The following is a 22,662-nucleotide window of genomic DNA, read 5'->3' on the forward strand; positions in this document are numbered from 1 at the left end:
TCCAGCCAAACACAATTGGTGTTGTATTAAAAAATATCCTGGCTCTTCCAAGCTTTATAATGGGAGTGAATGGTAGTGAAGCAATGCGTTTTTGATAGAAAAAGATCCATATTTATAACATTATAAACTATAATCACTGGCTTCTGGTAATAGTGACCTCTGGAAGAGTGACCTCTGACCTGACGTGTGACGTATTGACGAACGCGGAAGCACAGAGGATTGAGCAAAACAAAACACTGGTCATGAATTAGAAGTCTAAAATGAGAACTTTTAAAGAGAAATGTCGGAGGAAATGTTTAGACGCATCTACTCTTACCTAAGCTTACACTAGTCCGACATCCTACGTCATGCGTCGGGTCAGAGGTCACTCTTCCGCCAGAACTAGACTCCTGTACTAGTTTATAAAGATATAAATATGGATATTTTTCTTACAAAAACGCATCGCTTTGCTTCAGTAGGCCTTCATTAAACCCCTGGAGTCGTATGGATTACTTTTATGATGGATGGATGCACTTTTTTGGGCTTCAAAATCTCATTCTCTATTCCCTCCCATTATAAAGCTTGGAACAGCCAGGATATTTTTTAATATAACTCCGATTGTGTTTGGCAGAATGAATGAGGGTGAGTAAATTATGGGATAATTTTCATTTTTTTATGAACTAACCCTTTAAGTAAAATAAAAATGAAATATGAGATGAAAGTGTAAGTGTAAACTTTTTAAACATTGCCAATTCATTTATACACCAATAACCAACGCTTGTGTTGTTCTAAAAACACTTCTACAACATTACCTTGCTTCACCTTTTTTGCTTTGTTTGGAGAGTCTGAGTTGATGTATATTGTTTTTTGAAAAATGTTATTAATGTGAATAAAAACTTCTTTTTTTTTACTCTGGGCCGGCTAGTAATTGGTCCAGCTCAGGTGGACGAGAGGAAGTTATCATCAGGCTGGAATAATGGCTGGTGTTTTCTCTGAGCCGCCAGAACGGAATGAAAAATGAACAGATAGAGGTTCTACAACAGCTAAATGCCACCAGGAAGCAGCACACACACATATGATGGATTTAGTGAGAAGAGATTGGTCCCTCTGGGAGCCAACCACACACACTCTCACCTGTCTCGCACGATGGTCCCGTCCACCCCGCCAGACATTCGCACTCATCCGGTGATGCACACTTCCCTCCGTTTTGACAGTGACGGTTGCACACCACTGAGTAATTGAAACCAAAACACACGTAATGTCTCCTGTGACCACTAGGGGTGTAAGAGTTTGTGTTTAACATCCACATGTACATGAAATCCAAGCAAACATGATTTATCGGGACTCACTGGTTTCACATCTGGGCCCTACGAAACCATAGGGACATGAGCAGGTGTCTCGACCCACGCAGGTGCCTCCGTACAGGCAGGGCGAACTGCAGAGAGCTGCAGGAATATTCATACGACCAAATGCACACAAAATACAGTCATATTTCACACAAAGCAAACAGCTAACACATAACTCAACAAGGCTGCACAGAATATTTGGCTCAGTTGCCTCTTTATAGAAAGGGAAAACGGCACATATTTGCAGATTCATATGCTACTTCACACTAGTTCACACTATTAACCCACATAAATGTAAAACGTTCAGTCTTTTTCCTGAACACAAAAGGCGTATACAAATAAAGATGTCTCCTACTAAATTTGTAAATACCACCTGACTGCCAACTAGCAATAAAGGTAGCCAATCATGGTTCATAAACAAAAGGTAATCGGCCATAGACGAGCCCTTTGATGTGTCCTGTCCGAACTTTCTGTTTAATAGGAAACACATCAACACAGGAATACCATCTTACCGCTATCACAGGTCTCTCCGTGGTAACCTGACATGCAATCGCATATATCAGGCGCGACACATTTTCCTCCGTTCAGACAGGCTGGATTGCAGATAGCTGTGAGAATCCAAAAATAACATTATTCTACAATTGCCATACAAGTGTTGGTGTGTGTGATTGTACAATATTCACAATATTATAAACAAGTGCGTGTTTGTTTGTGACCTATTTCACAGTTGGGGCCACTGTATCCCTTCTTGCAGCGACACGTGTTGGGGGCCGCACACTCCATGTTTCTACCGCAGGCATGTCTGCACACGGCTGAGGGCACAAATGGCATGCAAACACAAATAACACATGGTCAGATTCACTCCATCAACACGCAAACACATATTTGCCTCCATCTGCGGCCTGAAGCACAGGAAGCAAGAGTATATACAGATTCTTTATGTACTGCACCTATTTTAAATGTGTGCCTTTCACTTTAAATTAAAGTGAGTTGTTGTAAAAGTGAAGGTGACGCCAGTGTTATATTTTTAGATAATTACCATGCTTGCTTTTTAAGATTCACCCAAGTTCTTCCTTCGAGCATTCTGGAAACTACAGGGCTGATTTGAATAGTTGGGTAACTTTCACCGCATGTTTAATGAAAAAGCTAGATCCACTGCCAACTGCTTTGTAGCGCTCAACGCAAGACACCTGCGACTGTTTTGTGCATGTTCACACCATATTCATACCTTGAAAACACTGCCTGAAAATAATCCATGAATGCATAAGTAATCATTGTTGAGTAAATTTCAACAGTAATGCAATATCATGGGGTTACAATAGCAAACATGTTTCTAGTGATTCTTCCACCCTGTGCTCCTAATTTTCTCAGGTTCATGAACCCACGGGATGGAACTCAAGGAATGTATTTATTCCTCATGCCTAGAGCATGCTCGGGGAATGAGCTTATTGTTTACTGCAGTTACTGTCAGTTGTCAGTCTAAAACTCAACATGCTGCATACTTTCTGTAGTTTAGACCTCAGATGGCATGCCTGCAGTTTGTTCACTGACCTATTGCTTATAAAACTGCCAATTACTATATAAATATTGGTAGTTCAGGTGGACTAGCTACCTTATTTACCCCTAGTAGTATCTTGAAGGGTACATACTACTATAAGGTACTAATTAGGGGTGTGCACAAATTTTCTAATATTCGATCTGTAATTATTATTAGAAAAATAAAATACTATTCGAATTTTACAACGTTGCTTTGCTGGGCATAAATGCAGTGAATCCATGATAAACCCCAAGCACTAACTCGCAGTAATAATTAAATGCACTGGGTGGCGCGTGTTAACAAGTTGTGTGCATTTCATAACATAATGTTGTCGTCTGCCTCGCGAAGTTTGGAATTACCTGAAAATGATCTTACTAAATGATCTTACAAAATGGAATTACTTTTGATCAAATTAATGAATTAATCTGAGTTATAATATCATCACCACAATGAGAAATCACATGAAATCCAAACAGCAGTCGAATGAGGAAAGGCAGCTGTCCATCACTGCATTCACAACTGCAGGTAACGTTAAGCGCAGCTGAACCCCGCGTGATCCGAGATGATAACTTATCTAATAACAAAATGATTTTGAGATATATACTTCCTTTAAGTTTCGTTGAGGGAGACAGGTTTAAGAACAGAAAACGCAAAGTGTGCTTTGTGTCTCTGAAACGTCTGTCAGCGCAGCGCGTTTTCTCACTCGAGCATAAACTGCTGGCACCGGGGCCCCTGCATGTGGATATTATTGTTAAAACAATGTAAACACGATAATCATATGCTGACTCGAGTGTATGTGTACGTTCTGTACGATATCTGGCGCAGTCTGCTTTATTAGCCGTTTTTTCCCGTTCGCGCTGCTAGAGCTTAAATGCTTTTGCTCTTTAGATTTTTGTTTACACATAGGCCTACTGTTTTATGTTTTCAACTAAAAGAAAACTTTAACATATATTGTAAGCTTGTTGTGTATATTGCCTAATCGTAAGCTTGTTCAGAAATGGTGTCAAAAACGTTAAAAAAAATTAACTTAAAAAATAACGTCTTTTACATTAAACGTCATTTAAATAACGGAATTTTCGAATATTCGATTTTTATGAGCCCGAATATTCGAATGCAATATTTTTGAAAAATGCCCATCCCTAGTACTAATATGCGCTTTTTAGGGGTGGATAAGGAATACATATCTAGGGTACTGCTAATTGATGTTGTATACTTAAGGCGAGACACTACAGGTGAATAGGGTAAAATTTTAAAATAATAGATATCACCATGAAACTTCCTCAGTTCATTACTTACACAAGTTCATAAAAAAAATGTTTTACAAGTTTTTGAAATTTTTATGTTTAATTATGCAAATTAGGTATTATCTCATTAAATATGTGCAATTTTGCATATTTTTTCAGTAGATATATCTGAAAATATGATAAAGCCAGACGCAAAATTATTTTTTCATTTTGATTACACACAAGATGAAAAAAGATGTTCAGAGGGATTTCAGGATATATGCTTTCATTACCTAGGAAATCAAAATATACTGTCCATAGCCTTAAAATATCGATTTTCGACATTTTTTTTAAAATTAAAATGTCACATAAATCAGGCCAGGAATGATTTATTAACAAATCCCTCTGAACAGATCTTTAGAATAATGCTAAGTGTATAACTGGAAAGTTTGGTGTACATAGGTGCTACATAGGCTGAAATGTTTCTACTGGAGAATGACAAAAAACGCAAAAAAATTATTTTGAGAAAACGGCAGTTAAAGATTTAATAGTTCTAAATGAGATTTCGTCGTTAGCTTTAAATCCCCCTTTGGACATTCACGATTGGTTACTGATAGAAAGGAAATGCCCATATTTGGTTTGCATAGCGTTGTGCATGAGACTCAGAGCTTTACAACGATCCCGGACATGACAGACTTCAGTGAACAGACGGAGCTCGGCATGTCGCGTTGGAATACTAACTTACTGGTAAATTCGGGAGAAACTTACTGCCGCAAGTAAACAAAATGTAATAAAATAAATATCGTAATGTATATTTTCAGCGTATTCTTTATAGCAGCTTGAAAGAATACATATTGAAGGAGTAAACTCGGCCAAAATCTCAAAACTGACCACTGCATGAAAAATCTATGTTTTTGCCTGCCGTGTCTCGCCTTAAAGATGCAATATTTTCATACACTTCTGACAGTGTAAGTAGGTAATTCTTGCCCAGCCATGTATGTGATGGATAAGTCTCTATTTTTGGGCTCACAGGACAAACTCAAAAAAAGTCATCTATACATCTAAAAGTACCTCTGCACATTCGGCCATCTCCAGTGTACCCCAAAGGACACCGACCACATCTAGGTTGCCCGTCACTTGCAAGCTCACAGTGGACACCTGGGAAGCAAGGGACATCTGCACAGGTGAAGCTTCTCTCCTCTAACAGAACCACATTTCGGCTCTTGCTTTGGTGTTTACGGTTCTGAAGAGTTGGTTGGTTATCCAGATATTGTGTGTTGCTTTGTTCACCAAGGTAGGTGAAGCTCCCCTGGGGCAGTGGTTGAGTCTCGTATGGGTCTTGGATTCCAGCCCCAATGCCTCCATCTGCGGAGAACTCAGTCTCCGAGAAGGAGAAGGAGAGGGAGGTTAGGGCTGCTGTTAGGGGTTGCTGGTTGTCTGGAGGTGTCAAAGGTCGAGATCCTGTAATTGTGGCCAAACTGGATTGCTGCCTCAGTGCCTCGACATGCCTTGAAGTGTGAGGTAAAGTGACTTTTCCAGGCGTGACGCCCGCAAATCCATGTGCCGAGACTTTAAATGAAGCATCTCGCTCCTCTGGACTTGGAAGAACTTTCAGTTGATTGTGAGAGCCAGAGAAGAGTCTATCCCTGCTGTTGGTTGAGGCAGGTTTGCGTCCCGCCATCAGCGCCAACTCCCCTTTCCTTGTAACAGGTGGAAAGGTTGGCAGGTGGGGGATGTGAGAGGTGGCCTGATGGTGTGGGGTCTTCACTGGTGAGGATAGGCGTCTCTGAGGTTGCCTGAATGGAAGGACGGGGAGGTGCAGATGGGGAACACTGTGGGAGACATGGGGTAGGTTGTTCTTGGCTTGGGTCAGTTGCGGTGAGTAGCGGGGTGCTAGATGAGAGGACAAGGACTTATTACGCAAGATGGCAAGCAACTTGTCAAGCATATGAACAGTAAATACTTTTAGTTCAGCTTTAAAAAAATATATACTTGTCAGCCACAGCAAGGCACGGTAAGGCTCATTACCAAGCAAAAACAGAACAAGGACACCAAAATGAAAGGAAGAGATTGACTGTATTCTGCAGTTATCATTGACACAAAATCCTCTGGAGATCTTGAACAGCCCTTTGAAGATTTTTCACAATGAGACCACCAGAAAAGTGCAGTTATGATGAAATAGTGCGCAGTACTAGCTTAAAACCTTTGGTGATGCTGGTATATTTACTAATAAACAACATATAGCCGCTTTGGCCGCTCAACAAGATTTATTCTGTCCCCCATCCACAAGCAAGGAACAAAGACCCAATACAACAAAACGCAATGCTAACAATAGAGACACACTGCCGTTTTTGAGTGTGTAGGAATCTGGGCCGCATGTGGCGACAATGAGGGAATTAGCAGAATGAAGCTGTTTCTTTTCTAGTTCCCACTGTGGCTGCTCATGGATTCACTTCTGATAACGGCACTATTAGGAATGATTCCAGCAGTGGCCCATTCACAAGGAAAATGTATTAAAAGTCATTACCCAGCTCTGAAGGCTTTTACCGTCGTGCTGCGATACTGCAACATAGGAAAATGTATTTGAGGGATTTTTCTAGCAAAAGAACAGATTAAGAAGTCTAACAACATTTCCACTGAGTGAAATGTAACATTCTGTACTCCTGGGATAAGAAAGGATAAGATGCAGTCTGGTAGTTTTGCTTTTCAAATATAAAAAGAGAATCAAAGACCAAATAACTAAAACTCTTACTCTGTAAAAAAAAAAAAAAAAAAAAACCTTCTTTACTGTCTTTTCTCTCCTCATCCCCTCTCTAAATGAGTTTATACATTCTTTTCCTAATTCCTTACTGTCTCTTTCTGTTCCCTATTCCCGTCAGCCAAAAACACATTGTGGGTCAGCAACCACCATGCCGCAGCCTGTGCATGACTGAGCATTAGACGTTTCCAGGTCTTAGTTATCAACCGTATCAAAGCACCTGTCGCGTTCTGAGGATTACGACAGCCTTGCTTCCTATTCGTTATGTTTTTCTCTAATTACTGGAGCTCTGCGCTTTTGGGAGATGAAACAAGGAGGATTAAGAATGGATTGAAGAGGAAAACAGTGACAGATGAATTTTTTAAACAAAGCTAAAATGCAATTTAAGACTTCATGATGATGCAACAACTTTGAAAAAGTTATATTGTTTAGTTTTGTGTTGATTAAAGGAGCTATAAATATTATAATTCAACAAAAAAAATTTAACCCAGTGACTCATTTAGGCTTTCCATTGATTTGAAGAACTGACAGCAATGTTTCAAAAAGTACTTACTGCTATGCTTTGATTGTTTCGTGCATGTACGTCCATTGCCGTGATAACCTGGTGGACATCGTCCGCAGACATAGCCAGTGTAGGGTGGCCGTAGGTCAATGCACTGAACACCTGGAAAACACGGCCTACTTGCACACTTGAATGTCATATTTAGTCCGTTGGGAAAACCTGCAGTGGAGAAACATGACATGGTTGCTTTTTAGGTTTGCCATACATTTTGAATGCATGGGCATTAAGTTCTGTCAGCCTTTACTCCTAGTCATTAGCATCTTAGAAGGAGATTGATGTGAATTTAGGTTCTGGATGCTCTGGTGCTTTCACCTTACTTCAACTCCTACCAACAATTTCACAGTCTCACGTGGCCTCCATATCCTACAATGGTTACCCAACCGCAACAGATTGGTTAAGGATTAGCTATGCAGGGAAATTGAGGTCTTGCTCATACACTAGGGAAGATGTGCTGATGTCAGAAGGTGTGAAGCAATAACCTGAAATTTTTACCTCATTTCCTGAGACTAAAAGTTACCCCCTAGTTTTATAAACCACTAAACAAACTGGCATCCTTTTTACTCCACCACACAGAGGCTACAAGACTCATCTGAGCACTTTTGGAGCGCAAGGGAAATGATTTTTGCTGCAGTATTTCACATCACCATATTTTATTGAATAAGTACGCCCTCATCTTGCTCACAATCACCCAGATGCATGCACCTGTTCTGTCGAGCTTCACGTGCCATGTCAAATAAAACAAGAAGCCTGCCCTCTGCCAGCGGAGCAGAGAAAGATGAAAGAGTTAGCAGCTGTCTTCCATTAAAAATAGATTTATCGGCCCTGTGATTACACATATCAAGGGTTATTGCCCGGGATTTTTGTCCCATTTTCGCAAGGTCAGCACAAATCCCTTAGACAACGACGGGATTTATTGGCCGAGGGGGTGACAGCTTGCATCCCCTCTGCTTGCCATCTCATTTTCCTCCATAAGTGTGATGGCAGGCAATTTGCAAGCCGGTAAGACTGTATTAGCAAGAGATGAGGTGCTCCCAAGGATGATAGCGTCTTTCCAGAGTGCGCTATTTGTCCCCGTTCCTCAAACTCTGGCCTTAACTACCTTTCGGAAAAGATGACTCATGGGATTGCAAATCTTTGTGGACTTTACAAATCCCCTGTCCTCAATCTCAATCCTTTTGTTTCCTTCCTCGCATTAATTATGACATGGACAAGAAAGGTAAGTGCAAACGAGGGTTCAACAAGGACACGTATTGTTCAAATTGCTTCGAGTGCTGCCTGGGGACAAACGGCCATTGGGGACACTGTCTAATTTCATTTTCAATTAGTATTATAAAAAAGGACGACCAGGGTACCTGAGAACGACAAGAATTAATTTAACCTTTGGGTTTGTAGCACACAGTAACTCAAATGTAAGAGTCTCTTTTGAGATCCTATTAATGAATGTTTATACATTGGTAATAACCTTTAAAATACAGACAGCAATTCCAAACAATTACACGGGGTCCTTGTCTACATTGACCCTCTGAGTTTGTCAAATTAAAATGGTCTTTGCATAGAGTGAGAGAAACATTGTGCTAAATCAGTCAATTATAGACAATCCACACCTTTCCATAAAAAAGGACAATCCCAAATGAGATCTCTTGAATGTCACTATTGTTTCTTTTAGACTGCAATTGGGATTAAGAAGGTAACAAATTATTAATAAATTCTAGTTCACATATTTTTCTCTTTGAGAATTTCAGTAATATCTCAAATGTTTAGATTCTTAACATTATCAAACTGTTCTCATTTGCAAAGATACCAAAGTCTGCAATCAAAAATCTCAGTATTTCTCATGAAATTCTGAAAATCTTAAAATGATGCTATACATGTTAATTGTATAGCCCTAAAGTCTTACTGTATGCAAATACTGTCTCATCTGTCTCCTTTTCATTGCTCAAAACTATTTTTTGAAGAAAGATGATGGTGTGGTAATAAAATAAAAACAAAAAGCTGCAAAGATGTCTTTGCAAAGCTGGTTAGAGAACAAATATTCCCTTGGGAACCCCGTCCAGTCTCTGTGGTTGATGTCTCATCTTTCTATCTTTCCATTTTACTCCCAGAGGACATAACCCGAGGGAGTGAAAAGGAGAAGAGAGGGAAGATGAGGAGAGCGAACAGAGCCATAAAGCCAATTTACATTCCCCATACTGATGTCCTCCAGGAGCCTGTTGTGCCAGTCCCAGCAAATATCGTAAGGCCCCTGAGCTATTTGCAACAAAGTGCTATAAACATAGGTCTTCTGTGTAACACTTGTGCACTCTATTTCTTGTGTCTTTGTCTTTGACAGGTCTATATGAGGAAAAGACCAAAATTCCAATCGTAAATCTCACTCCCAATCGTGTTCAGGTAAAATATGTCTTATAATGATGCAAAACACCAGGTTTAACATAAATAATTTAACTGTTTTTTGCCAAAGTCAGATGACTTTTGTTTACGTCTGGTTCTTTTGATTTTTCTGCTGAGAAAAAGACCCCAGTAATCTCAGTTTTGTCTCCTTTAGAGTTTATGTAACCAACAAGAATTTGATGAGAAATGTCAGAGTTTATATTTAATTATTACATGGCTTGGTTGAATTCCAATGTAGAATGCGGTCTGTTATTTCTTGATAACAGACCGCTGCGAAGTATAACACACCGTTGCCATGAAAAACAGAGCGTTGCTATGGACGCGGAACAGACTATTTTCTTTAGCGGAAGCAATACAATCGTTTTTAAATCAAGAAACTCCTTTTTAAATCAATGTTTTGTGTCAAATTATTGATTTATTTTGTAGGTAGCCATGTGTATAGCGAGGCGGTTTTTATAGTGAATAACAACCCCTTCAGGCTGATTCAAGTCCCCTCCGCTTCACGTCGGGGTCCAGTTCAGCCTGTCGGGGTTGTTATTCGCTATAACAACCGCCTTGCTAAACATTATCCCTTATTATATCCTTGAGTGCAGACTGCAGTGTCTTGGCAAATGTGATGGAAATTTGAGACATTTTTGAGATCTCTTTCCAAATATTCAAGAAAATAATATTACTAAGGTGTTTTTGCTCAGGAGATCTCTTTAATATCTAAAGTTGTTTATTTCAGACAGCAATGAGGGGTTCAAACAGAGATGTTAGTTTATGTTTGTGTTTTTTTCCCCTCCTCCATGTCTCCTCAAGAGTATTAGATTAAGAAGAATTTGCTGAGAAAAGTTGGAGTTCATACTGAGACCATATTAATTGCAGACTCTGGTACCATGTCAAAATGTGAGCACAATTTGAGACTTTAGATCTTTTCCAAAACTCTCAGGAGATCTCTTCAACATCTCAGTTATGTAAGGTAAAGAACAATGAGATTGGATGGAGAGCAAATGGAGACAACTGTTTACATCTCGTGTTGCAGATTTTCTCCTGAGAAAAAGACACAAGTAATAAGTATCTCCTCTAAAATGTAAAAAAAAATTAGAGATTTAAGACTTAACCGAAAATCTAATTTGCATCTCATTGCAGAAGAAACAAATTATACAGTATATTGAAGAGATCTCATTTGTGATTTCACTTTCCTACAGGATTATGCAACTGATTTGACTACGTGCCTCTTGAATATTACTCTTCGAATAGTGAGTGAGAGACGTCCTTTACCTAACCTTGTTCCGTCGAGTCTCACAGAGAGCGTGAATGCCCGGCATGGCTAATTAGAATCGCTAATTTCAGGCATTATACCAAGACGAGAGGGTAAGAGGTGTGAGCACAAAGGCATGCCAGCAGGGCTTGTCTTGCTTTGTGCTAAGCTGCTGGAGGAAAGTCATTTCCTGGGAACATCACAAACACACACACAAAAAAACCAGCACAGGAAATGACTCTAGGGGGATTGAACGGACATCACGCTGCGTCAGGGAAAGACAAAGAATCGTTTTCTGCAATGTCATGACACCAGCAGTGGGCGATTTGGCTCCAAACGAAACCCTCACGGTTTTGTTTCCTGGCCATCTGTGGACATGTAGAGACAGAACAATGGAAACAACTACTTGCCAGTTCTCCGACTCGCGCTGGTGGCAGCTTTGGTGACCGAGGTCTTGCTTGGAGCTTCGTTGGACTCTGTCGAGAGGTGAGTGGAGGTCGTTTTAGGAAGGGGGGCGGCCATTTTGCTGATGGGCCGCACTGCGGGGGCTGCGGATGAAGATACAGCCTGAGAGGTGATGGGATGAGATGTGACCAATCTTGCTGGTGCTGATGAAAGAGAGAGAGGGAGACTGATTCAAAATTAACTCGACAACTTTTGCTACTGATTCCACAAGCGTATAATATAAAGGACAGAGAGTGGGGTAAGATGTTTCTCCCATTTTAATCTCGCAAACTGTGGACAATTTTGTACAACTGGAACCATGATGTACACTGTAAACGCTTATGCCCGTTTCACACATACTCCGTATGCGGTGCGTATTTTTTTCCATACCCATGTTAACAGGTTAGAGCTTTCACACTGCACGCGGATACAGTCCGTCGATCCGTTCCAGTTGCGGTGCGTATACAGCAGTGCAGCGATCGTTTACGCACCGAGTCTATTTTTGCTGTGCTGCAAACGCTGAATTAAAGTGACAGCGCATGGTTCGTGGTCAAACTGAACACAGATTGACATGAAAATGTAGTAATTTCACCATAGATGCATTTAATTAAATAAAATGTAGTAATCTCACCATAAATGTATTTAATTAAATACTACTATTTTTCACAGTCATCTTTTTACTTTAAGACCGGGGTAAAGCAAGGAAAACTACAATTTACCTCAACAAGGCGACATAATGAACAACACTCGTCTCATTCGTGGAGGTGGAAAAACAAGATCTTTGTGACATGCAAGATTTATTGTATTAAAATTTAAATGCAAAAGAAAAGGCATAAGAGTCGGCTGTTTTTGTCAGTTTTAAGTTTCAATTTAAAATGTTTGCAAAAGTACAAGGTTAAATGTTTGATCACTTGCTTGATCAACTTAATATATATAGAAGTAATGCATGGAATAATAGGCCTACGTTGTTTGAATTGTGTTTAAACGTACATACGTCCATTAAAGAGTGTATATGTGTACAAAGAGAATCGCAATGCTGACAAAACACGTACCGCATACGCACTGCAAACGGAGTATGTGTGAAACGGGCGTAAGGCTCAAAATAATTAATTGGTTTGAGTAGGGCCAACTCAAATTATACAAATTGGTTCCATCAAATGAACTTTTATGAGTATTTAGAACTTTCTTTTTCATTTGAGTTCACAAACTGACACATTTTAAGTAAGTTGAATTGTTTCATTGTTTTGAGTTCTATGAACTTGTTTCTTTTAATTTATACAAACTTAAATTGAACTGGAACCTGGCTGGGATTTCTATTTTCCAGCATGCTTTGCCATGACACTCAAAATGGAGAGTAAATGCGAAAATTAAGTGCAGATTAATGTAAAGTGTATGTTAATGTAAAAATGTTAAAAGTGTATGTTAAATGTTTTATATTGCTGTACTCATTCAGCAAGTGCTATGCTATGCTGATGCTATCAAAGCATTAAGTCACCAATTAGCAAATAAGCATTTATTGAATTAGCTAGTTAAAGCTAGCCAAGTTTCCACTACTAAAAATATATGAATTGAGATTACATGCAAATTTTTAATTGTATGAATTAGCTTACTAAAATATTTCAAGGTAAGAAAAAATAAAAATGTATGATTACACAATAAAAATCTGCAAGTTCTGCTTACTTAAACGTTACATTTCTTAACTTAAAAAAATTGATGTTACTGATTACCTCCAATTATTTGAGTTTTGCCAACTTATTCGGGTTTACAGTGCTGTTTACTACTGCCTGGGATTGCGAAAAGCAAATGAAAAAAAAGAGTAACACATTTTTTACTAGACGAAGAAAAAGTGAGGTATGGAAGCTTGTTTCTGCCCCTGAATAAAAATTAAAAAAGGGTAATTGCAACTTTTTATCTCGCAATTCTGACTTTTTTACTTGCATTTGCTAGTTTACATTTCGCAATTCAGTTTTTTTTTCTCAGAATTGCGAGTTATAAAGTCAAAATTGTGAGATATAAACTCGGAATTCTGAGAAAAAAATTATTTTTTCCCCTCTAAATTGGACTTGAAATCTCGCAATTGTGAGTTTATAACACACAATTCTGACTTTATAACTCGCAATTGTGAGTTTATATCTCGCAATTCTGAGAAAAACAAGCTTCCATTGTGAAGTTATTGTGTATATTGTTATTCAGGAAAATAGAATAATTTTCTTCACCTTTGAAAAGACTGCAAATGTCACCACATGGGTATGAAACATTACAACTAAATTAACAAGTTTTTGTTTTCTAATACAATATGTTCTGCGTAATACAGTATCTGATGGATGACCACAGTCCTTGTGGTTTGAGTTTCACTTCGGTTTCCACTGGAGAATGAAAAAAAAAATGTTTGATTGAAGATCTTTTTGGCTCTATCTTCCCCATTTTCCAAGACTGGTTTTGGCTCTATCTTCCCCATTTTCCAAGACTGATACTTTGTGTAAGTTGAACATATTGTGCTGTATCCGGCTTGTAACAACAACCACCTAGCAATTTCTACCGCTCTGAAGTGTTCTTTAAGGAAGAGTTTCAGTTTTGAGACTGTCATCTCTCTTCTACTTGTCAGAGAAGCCGCACACCTGAGACGTTAGAAATTCACTCCATCTCTCTCTCTCCACATGGAAACTACAGAGGAGATGTTTTACCAATTATCTCTGGACAAGAGCAGAGTCTGGCACAGTGTCCGTGTGTGCACAGGGTGGATAACTATCTTTTGCCATCTGGATTGTATTGCTCTCCCACCCGCAGTTCTGCTGGTGATAATCAAAGCGGGTCGGCAGATCCAGCTCTCTCTGTTCTGTTGTGTTTCTGTATGCTGCAATCACACAGATTGTGTTTGTAATAGTGGCCCGGGCCTGGATGAAGAAGTCATCAAATCGCTGTCCCTCTGATGGGGGAAAACGTGAACACAGGGCTCCTGTGAGCGAGGGTTCATCGCTTGCAGATTACAGTCAAAAGACATTTGCAGAGCATTTTGTCAAAGTGCATGGAGGAAGATGGAAACCAGCTGTGAGAAGCCCCTTGAGCAGCAGCGCAGAGACAAACACAACGTATCTTTTCGTAAAACAGAACCAAACAATCACTGAGATTTAAAGCCCTAGGTTTACAAGAGACTCAATAACAGTAGATGTCCGAGTTGATATGTTCAACACATCACATTTTAAATAAACGTTTTTATTTAATTACTTTAAAAATGTAAAGTGGTATTGTGTTCCTCTTTTCCGCTTCAATACCCTCATGCCAGGCAGTCATTATGAAAAAAACTTTTGTCCTTAAATACAAATCAGATATTGTAGAAGAAAAAAAGCTTAATTAAAAGACAAATTCTTGGTTTTTCAAATGACAGTATGTGTAAAACACATATATAGTATGAAATCATTCACTCTATATATGAAACATCATTTTTATTTTATGTTGCACACATTCTAATCACTATTTAACATATATTCTAATGTTTCAAACATTTTCATTTGAAAAACCAAGAATTTGTCTTTTAATTAAGCCTTTTTCTTCTACAATATCTGATTTGTATTGTGAATGTCTTAATAGCCATTTTAGTGATTACAAATGTTTAGTCTTAACTAAAAATGTTTTAAATAAATTATATTTAAAGATTATATTTTATATGATATTTATAATTAATAATTATATTTAAAAAATTTTTTAATAAAAATATAGAAAAAAATATATACATTTTTGTCAAGACAAAATATGTACCTGTTATTTTATTGCAATACACTATTCTGACTTCTGTTTGGTAATTCTGTGAGCATATTATACAGGGAAGCACTCAAGCTGAGACTTTGATGCTTTGAATTGAAAAGCCCTGTGTTCCCTAAAGTAAACCCTGGGTAGAACTGCAGGATTGTGCTGCTTTGGCCTCTGTGGGTGAACGTTAAACAAGAAAAGAAAACTCTATTTTCCCCTTTTTGTATGTGCAACAAAGCTGGGGTCATATTTTGTTTGGCACTGTTTAACTTGGTTCTTGCTCTTTTTTTCAGAGGCAGACTTAAGAGGCAGAAATTTAGGGTTCTTACCTTTGCAGGAGATCCCATCTCCCTCCAGGCCCCAAGGGCAGGGGCCACACCTGAAAGAGCCGAATCCGTTTATACATCTGACTCCAGGAAAACATGGCCCTCTCACACACTCATTCACATCATCCTGACATGTGACACCTATGGACAGAAAACAAATATTATTATTATTATTAGCAATAAATTCAATAAATTTCCCAAAAGGGAAATTTGGTTCTCTCGCAAATGTTTTGCGTTCCCCCAAGAAACTTTGCGTTCCCTTGCAAAACATTTGCGAGCGAACGCAAGGTTTCTCTGGGGATCTCAAAACATTTGCGAGAGAAAGTAAAGATTTTGAAATATATTTTTCCCTCCTATCTCAAATTTTTTCCGCCACCGTGTCCCTTTAGGGACTCTGTACGTCTGTGTATTAGTGTTGTGGGTTTTGCAGCGACTCTTTCTGCAAGTTACATCTTTACTCCAGTAGGTGGCGACAAGTGACTTTAAGAGTTATTCATCCAACAGATTAGTTCAAAACAATGATTTAATTCACAAACGAAACTTTACGGTGTGGTCACAATCGCGAAATTCCGGGCAAAATCTGCGTGCAGAAATCATTAGCCCTCATGAATAATTTGTGTGGATTCATATTGGAATGATTGCCTGCAAAAATGGTAAATGTGACCGCACCTTTAATGCGGTTATAACTAAATCACTCACAATCTGTTCAAAACACTGACTATGTGTCCGAAATAAAAACCTTCCCTACTATATGCGAAAAACATTATGCCGTCCAAATACATAGTATTCGAAAAACTGTGGGCAAAAAGTACCCTGATGACCTACTAATTCAGGCGAGATTCTGAAGTGAGCATTCGATGGACACTTTACTATCCCATGAGGCCATGGGAGAGGATTTATGAATGGAGGTGAAGCAACACAACTGACGCTGGTAGGTCAAGTGACAATAACAACATGGCGGATTTAGTATGTCCAAATTTCATTCATACAACACACATTCATACTATATAGAGCGTACTCTTTTAACAGTCACAAAGTAAATTCAAATTCAAATGTAGAACCTACTCTAAGTACGCGACTTCGGACGCAACGTGATTCTTTTAAAAAAAACTAAGCAATAAGTAATTGAATCATTCACTCAATCGATTCATACAAACACAATGATTTGCTCAAGAACGAAACACCAATGTGTGTTGCTCAGAAACGTGTCAATTTCAGCTTTGACTTTGGAACTATTTTCATTGGCGGGGCACAAATACATATGTAACTGACCATACTGCATTTAAAATGCAGGTTATTTATTATTATCTTATTTTTCGAACCTGCTATAGTTAATTGTCTTTAAATTATGACATAGTGACCGCATAGCAATTGCCAAGCAACCACCATAATTGTGACGTCAAGTTTGCATCAATCATATTCATCATAAAGTGTAACTAACTTGTTGGCTAATATATCTTGATTCATATGCATGCAGATATGTTTGTTTATTATTGTCACTGTGAAGAACAATAGCATTTAGAGTCAATGGTACACTTCAGACCTCTGAAAAAAATGGCTTTTTATCCGATAACTGTTATTCAAAGTTAAGCTTTGTGTCCAAGCACACTTCTCAGATACAGAAGTTTGGTGCTAACCAAATATAAAGCACATTTGAAACTCAAATGAAAAATTAGTGGTGAAGCATTGTTTCTAGAGAATGACAATCATTTCCTCCTCTTCTATCCTCTGCTAAAACATCAGGAGTCCATACCAAACACTGCTTTCAGCAAAGATAAAACATTTCTGGACCGATTCATCACGGTGTTTTGGCCTGTTTACTACTCCCAGTAGCAGAATAGCATACAGATACTCTTTCCTCTGTGTGGGTTCAGTAGCTGCTGGGCATTCGTCCATTTTTTCATTTGAATTTGTGTTGTTTGTGGCTTCTCTTAGAAGTGTGTTTGAAGGGGATCTTTAATAATGTCCAAACCATCTGCAAAGGCCCAAAGCGTTACGAGCAGCAGCAAAACACAAACTTTCATCCAATCAGCAGTGTCGGTTCATCTCACGCATGCATTGCCATTAGTGGAAATGGACAGACTCTTCTGACATGGTTCGACATACGCTGTGCGTCCTTTAAAAACACACCACGGTAAAAAAGCTTGAGTCCTGACAGGAAAGCTTTTCATTCAACTTCAATCAACAGCAGTCATTGCATTCAGCCAGGAAACACTAATTCACACATCACCAGTGAAGAGATTTCAACCACCAACCTCAGAATAGACAGTGTGCGAAAACATCAACAGTTCAGCGTATGTCTGAAATTCCCTGGCAAGAGCGCTTGTTGCTTTTGAGCCTTTTGTTTTCACCCACATATGTTCGGCTGCTTTCAAGCTTGGAGAAACTAAATGAGCTCGCCGGTCATAACTTGGGATGTTTTTTTGGCAAGATACGATACTGTAATTGGATCACAAATGAAACTGAGCCAAGAGTTTGTGATATTTTGATGACCTGCTTCGTAATCAATACGAAAAAAAGCACACACTAAAAATACAAAGCATTGACCCAAAGATGAGGTATAACTCTTAATTGTTCCATGTGAATTTACAGAGGTAACACAACTGTAAGGTAATGCTATATATATATATATATATATATATATTCTCTGCTGAATAAAGCAAATCAGCGTCTCGCTCGTAAAGTTTTGATGGATGCAGATTGTAATCAAGGTAAAGACACCTTGAAAAAAGCATGCAGAAAATACAGTTTTGTGAGAATTGTTCTTGAATCTGATAGTTTACTTTGCTGGATATGGCAAATGGTTCTGGTCATTTATGTAAAGCTAAGGAAAGAAAATCGAACATAATGGAACATAATTTGTGATATACCTGTGAGTCCAGTAGGACACTGGCATTCGAACCCGTCGACCAGATCTACACAGACTCCGACACCACACGGACTGGAGCCGCATTCGTTCTGCTCATCCTGGCACAGGTCGCCATGGAAACCCGCCTGGCACACGCACAGGTACTTGCCGCTGCCCGCTGGATACTTGATGTTAGTCACACACGTCCCTCCATTCATGCAGCCACATGGCCGTACTATCACCTGTAACCGTGGAAATGTGGACAGGACTGTATAAGGTAACGCAAATAGAAATAAAACTAAGTCAACTTTGTGTTTCAAAAACGTATAATTATCAAATTATATATATATATATATATATATATATATATATATATATATATATATTTGTATAATAATGTATATTATGTTATTTTATTTACTCCAGCTGATGAACACACACAAACACTAATATAATTTTTTTTTAAATATTCAATTTAAATAAATGTTAATATGAATGATTAATATGCTTAATTGTAATATTATAAATTGTATAATTAATATACTGTTTATATTTTTATTAAATTCTCAAAAATGTGTGTATATGTGGAATTATTTAAATAATATATAAATAGACAATATTGATTACAATTAAAGGTATAGCGGAGGATGTTTTACTTCCTGGTGGGTAGTCTAAACTATTGGTCCTCCTAATTGTCAATCATTCTGGTGAATCAATCAAACTTTTCAAAAAGTGGAGAGGGTGGGTCTTATCTAAAATTTGGAAAGATCCTCCGCTATACCTTTAATAATAAATAAACTAAGTTGTTATAAAATAAATAAACTAACATGTTTCTTGTTGTATTTGTATTTGTATATGTGCACTAGAAGCTTCAGTACCAAGAAAAATTCCTTGTGGGTGCAAGCACACTTGGCAATAAAGCTCTTTCTGATTCTGATTCTGATTCTGAAGTTATAGTGTTATATACTGTGTGTGTGTGTGTGTGTGTGTGTGTGTGTGTGTGTGTGTGTGTGTGTGTGTGTGTGTGTGTGTGTGTGTGTGTGTGTGTGTGTGTGTGTGTGTGTGTGTATATATATATATTTTATATACTAAAATAAAATTGTATTATATAAAATATATACACACACACACACACACCCCTTATATATATAAAAATATAAACAGTATATTAATTATACAATTTATAATATTACAATTAAGCATATTAATCATTCATATTAACATTTATTTAAATTAAATCTTTTTTTTATTATATTAGTGTTTGTGTGTGTTCATCAGCTGGAGTAAATAAAATAACATATAATATACATTACTATACAAATTTATATATATATAATTTCATTTATATGTTCACATACAGATAAAAAAAAAAATTTTTAAAGGCTACCCCTATAATATAGTATCTTAATTTTATAACTTATAAAATTACAATTCAGTATATAATATATACACTTAATATTAAATATATAAAGGTATATATATAGCTTGCTGACTTTCAACTTGTTTTTTGCAGCAGTGTTGCTAATTGCATATTCTCTCTCTCTCTCTCTCTCGCTCTCTCTCTCTCTCTCTCTCTCTCTCAAACGACTGCATCTCTCAAACTCAGACAGTATTTAATAAGCGCTAGCAGGCAGGAAGCAGATGCTTGTTAGCCGTCTAGGCCCCTCAAAGGATATGGAGAGGAGGACATTTGTCTTTCGTTGCACCGGCTTGCTGTGACACAGGACTCGGGAGAATCTCGGTAGCTAAATTCTGCTGTCCTTATGCCGTGATAAGATATTTAACATACTGGGAACTCTAAATACCAACTCAAATTAAGGTAGTACGATGATACTGAATGATTACCATATTCATATAGTATAGAATATACATGAGACTCCAAGGATCTTCAGAGAATATTACTGTATTACCTGTAGTACATATGCAAAAATGCAGCATTTTAGTTGTCTAACGTCATCTAAGCAAATCACCCGTCGTTTACACGTCGACTGGACCATAATCCAGTCCTGTTTCAATTATTAGTTTAATCTTTCTATGAATAAATGACCTATCTTTGAATGAGATCATATGCAATACAAGCTTGGCATTTACATTTATTCATTTAGCAGACACCTTTTATCCAAAGCAACGAACAAATTGTTTCACTAAAATGAATCAGATTTCCCAATGCTACACATGAGGGAGGAAACAGTTTAGGAGAGCATATTCCATTATTGCCTCAACTCACACAATAAAATATGACAAAAACACAGTGATGTAACACTTTGTAATTCTACAACATTGCTCATTAGAAAAAGTATCTTGTTCCTGAAAATGCAACACTGGTATACTACTAAAATGTAGTCAGGTTAGTATTGTTGCTGCTTTTATTTATATACTTTTTAATTCACTTTATTTTATAATTATAATTGATATAGAATACATTTTATTTAATTATTTTATTTAATTGTATTTAATTTAATTGTATTTAATTGTATTTTATTTTATTTTATTTTATTTTATTTTATTTTATTTTATTTTATTTTATTTTATTTTATTTTATTTTATTTTATTTTATTTTATTTTATTTTATTTTATTTTATTTTATTTTATTTTTTTATTCAGTTCTCCACTTTAACTTAATGATCTGTTAGAAACAAAATAACAGTTTACAGGTTTGGAACAACATCATTTTTTTTTATGAGAACTGTTCCTTTAAGACATCCCAGAAGAGGTTTGGATCATTATTATAAAACTAACATTATTATTTACAAAACTAAAGTTTTCATCATGTTTCATAGAAATTCATTTCTGTCCTAAACATAAAAATCAGTCAGGCATCAATCTCTCAATGTCTCTCACCTCCGCGGTAAATCTGCTCCGGGCATCACACTCATCAGACACAGTAAATTGAAAACTGTGCATTTCCTCCTCATGCACTTTCCAGATGAGGAGCCCGGCCGGGGAAATTGAGGCCCCTGGGGGCCCCGTCTCCAGCTGGAAGAGTAGGGCCGAGCCCTCTGGGTCAGTGGCTGTGAATTGGTACACAAAATTCTCCCCTAAAAAGGTCTGCAGGCCGTCCCGTGGCTTGTGGAAGGTCGGCGGACGATTAGCTGCGGAAATGAGAGGGGAATTTCAAGAAAGAATACTGTGAAGGAATCGCAGATTCCCAGAGCTGATCTTCAGTTGCCAGAATATAATTTAGATGGGACCAATAATGATAACTATAAAGACAACTGTATAGACTTCGACGCCAACATATGATAAAGTTCTGTTTATTATAAGCATGCTCTGCAGTTTTGTCGACTGCCGCTTTAAAAGCTTGAGCTCTATCAAGCAGGATGGATTCTGATTGGCTGTCAATGTTCTTGTCAAACAAAATGTTCTGAAAGTGATTCCAACGATATCATTTCTTTGTCGTTATCGTTATAGTTGTGGTGATAGTTGCAGATTGTCTAATGCATAAGGATGGAGCAGTCCCAACGATAAAGGTTCACAGTCGTGCGTTGGAACCACAGGCGGTGAGTAAAACTGCTTCAAATGTCTGTGTGTTGTTAGCTATCGGTGCGTAAGCACAGCAAGTAAACAACATGATCACGTATAGTTAATGTATCTATGGAGCATGCAATGTATGGTGTGTGTGTGATTCGCACTCGTGATTCTTTAGCTCCGCCCACACGGCACGCCTCCAGCCGCTCGTTTTCTTTTATACATATAATAAAACTAAAGACTTTTTGGAGATATGAAGGATGCAATACTACTCTATAGGTACTCAAGATTAACATGAGATTGACTGAAACTGAGTGTTTCACCCCCCCCTTTAATATTTGGTACAGTTTGCAATTACAGAGATCATACGTTTCCTGTAGTTCTTGACCAGGTTTGTACACACTGCAGCAGGGATTTTGGCCCACTCCTCCATACAGACCTTCTCCAGATCCTTCAGGTTTCGGGGCTGTCGCTGGGCAATACGGACTTTCAGCTCCCTCCAAAGATTTTCTATTGGGTTCAGGTCTGGAGACTGGCTAGGCCACTTCAGGACCTTGAGATGCTTCTTATGGAGCCACTCTTTAGTTGCCCTGGCTGTATGTTTCAGTCGTTGTCATGCTGGAAGACCCAGCCACGACCCATCTTCAATGCTCTTACTGAGGGAAGGAGGTTGTTGGCCAAGATCTCGCGATACATGGCCCCATCCATCCTCCCCTCAATACGGTGCAGTCGTCCTGTTCCCTTTGCAGAAAAGCATCCCAAAGAATGAAGTTTCCACCTCCATGCTTCACGG

The 22,662-nt window shown here is 38.1% G+C and overlaps 1 protein-coding gene across 1 annotated transcript in view; it reads right to left on the reverse strand.

The window, feature by feature from the left end:
* LOC309475430 (von Willebrand factor D and EGF domain-containing protein) overlaps window positions 1-22,662 on the reverse strand; it is a 68,060-nt gene that overhangs the window by 5,512 nt on the left and 39,886 nt on the right. The window contains exons 17-26 of the mRNA XM_082138206.1: window positions 21,243-21,493; window positions 18,424-18,643; window positions 15,557-15,694; window positions 11,447-11,644; window positions 7,397-7,564; window positions 5,157-5,978; window positions 2,042-2,137; window positions 1,838-1,933; window positions 1,329-1,424; window positions 1,114-1,209 (exon numbers count right to left, since the gene is read on the reverse strand). Coding sequence (XP_081994332.1) covers window positions 1,114-1,209; window positions 1,329-1,424; window positions 1,838-1,933; window positions 2,042-2,137; window positions 5,157-5,978; window positions 7,397-7,564; window positions 11,447-11,644; window positions 15,557-15,694; window positions 18,424-18,643; window positions 21,243-21,493 — 2,181 coding nt within the window. The remainder of the gene's footprint in view (window positions 1-1,113; window positions 1,210-1,328; window positions 1,425-1,837; window positions 1,934-2,041; window positions 2,138-5,156; window positions 5,979-7,396; window positions 7,565-11,446; window positions 11,645-15,556; window positions 15,695-18,423; window positions 18,644-21,242; window positions 21,494-22,662) is intronic.

The sequence above is a fragment of the Leuciscus leuciscus genome (genome assembly GCF_965113295.1).
Source record: "Leuciscus leuciscus genome assembly, chromosome: 15".
In the NCBI taxonomy this organism is placed as follows: domain Eukaryota; kingdom Metazoa; phylum Chordata; class Actinopteri; order Cypriniformes; family Leuciscidae; genus Leuciscus; species Leuciscus leuciscus.